General features: G+C 43.7%; 1 protein-coding gene across 1 annotated transcript in view; it reads right to left on the reverse strand.

Moving 5' to 3' along the window:
* Positions 1-7,500, reverse strand: part of LOC121719464 (glucagon receptor-like) — a 73,410-nt gene that overhangs the window by 27,494 nt on the left and 38,416 nt on the right. Inside the window, exon 2 of the mRNA XM_042105127.1 lies at positions 1,213-1,380. Within this exon, the coding sequence (XP_041961061.1) occupies positions 1,213-1,269 (57 nt within the window). The 5' untranslated portion in view covers positions 1,270-1,380. The remainder of the gene's footprint in view (positions 1-1,212; positions 1,381-7,500) is intronic.

The following is a 7,500-nucleotide window of genomic DNA, read 5'->3' on the forward strand; positions in this document are numbered from 1 at the left end:
TATTCAGTGTCGGAGTGAAGATGTAAGAAGGCCTAAAGAAGTGATGGTGGCGCGCTTTGATGCAGTGGCCCGGAGCTCTCAGAGTAAGAAGATGCCATTACAACACCGCTAACGCTACCCCAGACACAAAACAGCGGCACTGAGAGCCTTCCGTGCAAGTAGCCCATTACAGTAAAGCAGACTCTATCGGGTGCTGAGGTTAAAGGATTTGTCTTTAAAAAAAACATGTGCAGGGTCCCTGGGGTTATGGAAGCTCTCTCCCATCCTGAACACAAGAACGCACAGTAACCTTTAAGTCTTTAAATATTCTTATTGATGCACACACACACACACACATACACTCTCTCTCTCACACACACACACGCGCACACACATGAAGTGACTGACCGCACCAATGGTGGGATTTGTACCCTGCTCTGTGATGCTGTGATGTCTGAGTGTGTGTGTGTGTGTGTGTGTGTGTATGTGTGTGTGTGTGTGTGTGTGTGTGTGTGTGTGTATGTGTGTGTGTGTGTGTGTGTGTGTGTGTGTGTGTGTGTGTGTGTTCCACACTAATCTCCACTTTGATTTCTGGCCTGCTGTGTTTAACTGCTGTAATTGGGCCTTCTATTCAATCATCCCGAGTGGACATTCAAATCTGAGCTCATTAGAATATCAAAAGCACTAAGATGAAAGTCTACTCACACACACACGCACGCATGCACGCACGCACACACACACACACACACACACACACACTCATAAATGTTCACTCTCTCTTACTTTTTGCGAGTATTAAGAAAAGGTCACTTGTGGTTTGAGGTGGTCTTTGAAATGTCACACTCAGTTGATGACATTGGAACGGTTTCAAATGCTGCATGTGTGTATGAGTGCATGCATGTTTGTGTGTGTGTGTGTGTGTGAGGGAACTTTTCACAGTCATCCTGAAAAAAGCATAGCAGTGGCACATGAAAGCACTTCTAATCAGTGTGCAACACTTACAAACAGCCGCTTGGCGTGCTTATGCCTCGGACCAGCTGTGTGTGTGTGTGTGTGTGTGTGTGTGTGTGTGTGTGTGTGTGTGTGTGTGTGTGTGTGTGTGTGTGTGTGTGTGTATGTGTGTGTGTTGGTATCAGCCACCTGTGAATGCGGAGAATGAGAGAAGTAGGAGTGTGTGTGTGTGTATGTGTGTGTGTGTGTGTGTGCGTGTGTGTGTGTGTGTGTGTGTCTCACCTGTGTGTATGCGGAGACTGAGAGCAGTAGGAGGAGGAGCAGACTGGCCAGGGACATCCCTCTGAGGGGGAGAGGAGGAGGAGGAGGAGGAGGAGGAGGAGGAGGAGGGGGACGATGAAGATCAACTCATGGAGACACACTGCCACACATCCAACCACAACTTGTCACCTAGAGAAAGAGAGAGATGGAGAGAGTGAGAGAGAGAGAGAGAGAGAGAGAGAGAGAAAGAGAGAGTGAGAGAGGGGGGAGGGCAGAAAGTGAGAGAAATAGGTCATAGGTCAACTCAAGGAGAGACATCCCTAATGAAGTCCACTATTGAGAGAGAGAGAGAGAGAGAGAGAGAGAGAGAGAGAGAGTTTTTATTTTACAACAGCTTTATTACATCAAATGTATATTACAATGCACATTTAAAATGCCCCATTAAGGCACCAACCATTATCAAAGGTTGCAAGGTTACATATAGACTTTTGAACCCATTTGAATTCTTGACTGTATCAGTCTTACAGTAATAGAACAATCACAGTATCATAGTCACAGTGTTCTAGTTATTTTTTTCTACTAATGTAGAAAGCAATTTTTGTGTTAAATGTAACTGATCAATTGTGCCTTGGAACAAGTAGTGGTACTACTAGTAGAAAAAGTGCATCATCAGTGTCCAGTGGCCAACCGACTCATTCCAGTGGCCAACCGACTCAACATCTTTTGAAGGTTCATGATTATCGTTATCATTTTTATCAATCTGTATGAGATCGGTAACCTCTTTTGGTTCATTATCTACCACTGGCGTGGTCTGCGCATTCATTTTTTCTGTTGTTTCATCAGCTGTGGCAGAAGGGCTAGCACTATTTTTTAGCTGAGTCATTTGACGTTCCAGGGTCTGTCTGTTTTGCTCCCTGTCCAGAGCAAAAAATGAATCGAGTTTGTACAACTCCTCGCTCAACCACTTCTCAAGCCATCTGCATTATTCATACGTGAAGCAGAGAGTTTATTCCAACCAATTCCCCAATGGCTAAGCTGTAGTCCTCAATACTAGTTGTAGGCATTTTAATGGCATGCTGCCGCGTAAGAAGCCCTAGGTTCACCATACCTGGGTCGGTGTGCTCCCACGGATGAAAGGAGATGCCCAGGTCGGCTTACGTAATACGATCTTACTCTACAAATAAAGCTATCACAAGTACCAACACAAGCAAACACACAAAAGACAAACAAACATAAAGATGGACAAAAGATAGAAAATAAAGAATAGAACACAGTCGTTCCTGGCACAGCAGCACAAGTCCTCACTCACTCACTCCACACATGCGTTCAGATACAGAGAGAGAGAGAGAGAGAGAGAGAATGAGAGAGAAAGGGAGAAAGGGATAGAGAGAGAGATGGGAAGAGAGAGAGGGGGGGAGAGAGAGATAGAGGAGAGAGAGGTGGGGAGAGAAAAGAGAGAGAGATGGTGAGAGAGGTGGGGAGAGAAAAGAGAGAGAGATGGTGAGAGAGATGGGGAGAGAAGAGAGAGAGATAGAGAGAGAGGTGGGGAGAGAAAAGAGAGAGAGATAGAGAGAGAGATGGGGAGAGAAAAGAGAGAGAGATAGAGAGAGAGGTGGGGAGAGAGAAAAGAGAGAGAGATAGAGAGAGAGATGGGGAGAGAAAAGAGAGAGAGATAGAGAGAGAGATGGGGAGAGAGAAAAGAGAGAGAGATAGAGAGAGAGATGGTGAGAGAAAAGAGAGAGAGATAGAGAGAGAGGAAAAGAGAGAGAGATAGAGAGAGAGATGGTGAGAGAGGTGGGGAGAGAAAAGAGAGAGAGATAGAGAGAGAGATAGAGAGAGAGGTGGGGAGAGAAAAGAGAGATAGAGAGAGAGGTGGGGAGTGAGTGAGGACAGGATCAACTTATCAACAACAATATTAGCTTAATTAAACAGAATGAGAGAATAGATTGTAAAGAATAAAATAACATTTTGAGGAGTAGGGAGATTAAAACTGAGTAAAAAAGACAAAATGAAACAGAGTGGGAGAGAGATATACAGAATGACAGCTCCATGGGACGTGAGAGGAGTGGTAATTGCCGATGCTGTCACCTGCAGAGCCAATTACAGCTGATTGGTGCTGAGGCAAACAACCTGTCTCACTCACACGCTCACTCACGAGAGAGAAGAGACACACACTCCCTTAGATAAACAGTACAGTGCCCAACCACAGATGAGGCATCTTCACCCCCCACCCCAGAAACACACACACACACACACACACACACACATGCACACGTGCACAGAAAGAGAGATAGAAACGAGAGAGAGACAAAGGAAGACAGTTAGAGAGAAACAGAGAGAGAGAGAGGACAGAGAGAGAGTGTGACAAAACAAGAGAGAGAGGACAGAGAGATAATAAAGAGAGAAAGATTAGGGGTGTCACGATTCTCCAAATCCTCGATTCGATGTACCTGTAATTTTCGATTTTAAAGTCACGATTCGATTTGATTTTTAATCTTTTTTTAATATTACTATTAATGCATTCCTTATATGTTATTTACTCTTTTTGGCCTTTTCCTTTTCTGTTTCGGGGGCTTTTATTTTGAAACCGTTCCAACCGTGTGGTTGTAATGTAAACAGAACTAACATTAGGCTAAAACAGAGACGTGAACATAGTAAAATGAAACAACACAGAATGTTAATTTGATTGTTTCAGCACACTCCGAAGAGACCCAAGGTTAGTGTTCATGGAATATGTACTTATCAATGTGCATTTTAAGCTTAAACTTAAAGTAACTTTGGACTGTAACTAGATCATCTTTTCACTTGCTAAGTTGAGTAGGCTAAGTTAGTTTTAATTGACATGAATGAACGAATACTTCCACACCGGTGATTTCAAAGTAGCAAAAGGGCTTTGATTTCGGTAGGTTGATGTGTATATTTTAACTGGCTGCAGCCTAAAACTAGAGTGTTGACACTGCAGTTCAGCACGTGTTTGTGCGTCTTGGCATACATGCTGGACGTGACATTGGGGGTGTGGCTGCATCGTCGATTCTACTTTTAAGTTCGAAGTTCGAGATTTAGATGTAATTTCGATCGATTTCGATATAAAATCGAAATCGTGACATCCTTAATGAAGATTATACAGCATTATGAGAGAAGAATCCCAGAATAGCCAGCCAAGAGAGTGCGGACAGTGGGAGACGCTGAGAGACTGAGACAGCGCTGTCTGCTCACTGCGAGTGGGTAGAGGAAGACGGACAGGCAAAGTGATGGGGAGGGTGGAGAGAAGAAATGATAGGGCTGGGAACCACACGACATGGACCAGACAGAGATGTGCAAAAGATGACAAGAGACGATGGAATCACATCACATCACATCGCAGACGCACACACACACACACACACACACACACACACACACACACACACAAAGAACATCTTGTCTTGGTTAGCTTTGGTCACAGCCATTTTGTTATTTTCCCTGGTGCCTGTTTCTCCAAAGCCTTTCCACCGGAGTTAAAACCACTTCTGGCACCGTTGACTTACACAACAGCACCGAGAAGGGTTGTGGCTGGTTTAGGGTTGTGGCCTGTCTTGTATCTACACACGTCATCCAAAACCTACTGCATATGCATGGACAGGTTTAGCCACTCCTGAATATGTATACAAACGTTTGGGCACCCTAGGGCACATGCCAGAGTGATATTTGTACATAATGTAGATTCATTATAATAACTGTTTGCTGCAAAGGTTATATTTACTGATTTACTGTTCTCTCAAAGGTTATATATCTCTCTATCCTCTATTACTGTTTTTTAAAAAAGTCAAAAAGCCGAACCCGGACTTGTGAATACAGCAGCGGTACAGACAGACAGATAGACAGACAGACAGACAAGCAGACAGGCAAACATACAGACAGACTGACAGGCAGGCATACAGATAGACAAACAATCAGACAGGCAGACAGACAGACAAGCAGAGAGCCAGGCAGACAGACAGACAGACAAGCAAACAGGCAGACAGACAGACAGACAGGCAAACATACATATAGACAGACAGACATATAGATAGACAAACAATCAGACAGGCAGACAGACAGACAGGCAAACTTATAGACAGACAGACAGACATATAAATAGACAAACAGACAGGCAGACAGACAGACAGACAAGCAAACATACAGGCAAGCAGACAGACATACATACTAGCAGACAGACAAGCAGATAGGCAGACAGACAGACATATAGATAGACAAACAATCAGACAGGCAGACAGACAGACAGACAGACAAGCAAACATACAGGCAAGCAGACAGACATACATTCTAGCAGACAGACAAGGAGATAGGCAGACAGACACACATAAAGTCACTACCGCAGAGGTACAGGCAGACAGACAGACAGACACAACCCACACTCCAGGATTATGCACAGGGCCTGACTCACTAAGCACACATGAATAAGTTATGCACAGGCTAAAATTAGAGAGGACTTCTTCTGTGTGACTATACATTACAGAAAGGGGGGGGGGGGGGGCAATGAAAACTAAATAAAGAAAATCATCTAGATAGAGTAACTGACAAGAAGAAAAAGACAAAGACAGAGAGGGAGAGAGAGAGAGTTAATGGGGAAACTCTGAAGGACAAAGAAATGGCTATAAATATTGCAGACCGTAAATGGCTCTTACGCAACGCAAGTGTCCCGTCCGGACATCTACCTCATAGAGCCACTCATTAGCATGACCAGACACAAAGGCCACTGCAGATCCCGACATACACACACACACACACGCACACACACGCACACACACACACACACACACACACACACACACACACACACACACTTTAGGAGAAAGGACACCTGAAGTGACTGACCACTCCAGTTGTAAATGCAAAAATGCTCTTAGCTTAGTTCCAACATAAATCGGCACTACGTTGGAGTGGAGCAACTAAAATTTAACACTATAAGTTATGACTTACATTTGACACCTCACTCTCCCCATGTGTAAGGTCCATCATAAACTTAATTTGGAATCATGGACATCTCAAGGCTATAGTATGGTTCTCCGTCTGCGTCCTGCGCACACGGCACTGGTGAGTGCGCGACGAGAATTTTTACCGCATGCATGCGTCACGGTTTTGTTGTCGACCGAAAGTTAAGACCGCGCGCCATTTTGACGCGTAGACTGCGCATGAGTGAAACGGAACTGCTGTAAACACTCCCCTCCTGTAGGTGGAGCACATAGAAGACCAACGCTTGCAACGCAGCAAACCCAGGCAGAAGATGACTTGTTTGGTTACCATAACGACAATGGATGCATCAAAGGACGACAGACTGGCAGAGGAGGTGAGGAGATACCCTGACCTGTAAGACCCTCCCCTAAGAACCGTATACAACCTATGACCTGTATGACCCTCCCCTAAGAACCGTATACAACCTATGAAGGTATTGGATATGCTTCAGTGTGCTGCAATGGGACATTGCTGTCGTTGTGACTAATTAGGTATCATCTCCACCATCATAATCATCACCACCACCATCATAATTATCTTCACCACCATCATAATCATCATCAACATCACCGACTTCATCCATTTAGCATGACAACGCGCACACACACACACACACACACACACAAACACACACACACATCCCAACACTAAACACAGAGGATGGACACACACACGCACACATGCACACACACACACATACCATATTATCCTTACACGGTCATTTCCAACTCTGTCAAGCCCCTACTCTGTGGAATGTGAGCGTGAAAGTGTAAAAAATGTTCTGCCCTTTTTTTTTCATTAGATAATTTTCAAGCAAATATACATGGGGTCAATAAAAACATTGTTTTATTCATGTTTTCATTTATTTTAGAGTTGCATTCACAGTTTATTGACATTCACTTTTCACTTCGAGTCTTCCAATTCAATGCACACGCTCCATTAACATACATTAACATTAACTTACAAAAACAAGTTTGACAACAGATGCTCATAGTTTCACAGTGTTACTGGTTCAAGCTCATTTGAACAACCTACTATAATCAACCCACAGATAGGGGTGGGCGATATGGACAAAAAATAATATTTTTTTGTGATTTTGACGATAACGATAATTAGTCGATATCTTTTAAAAACATTTTTTGTAAAAGTCTGAGTTACTTTACAGCTCATTGTTTATGAATAACATCAATACAATAATAACCAATAACCTAACCTGTGACTTTTTAACCAAATCAACCAATGCATTGTCACTCTATGACTCATTTTCAATTTTGCCCCCACTTGTGTGTGTGGCAATGACATGGTCTAGCCAGC

This window comes from Alosa sapidissima, chromosome 9, assembly GCF_018492685.1.
Source record: "Alosa sapidissima isolate fAloSap1 chromosome 9, fAloSap1.pri, whole genome shotgun sequence".
Classification (NCBI taxonomy): domain Eukaryota; kingdom Metazoa; phylum Chordata; class Actinopteri; order Clupeiformes; family Clupeidae; genus Alosa; species Alosa sapidissima.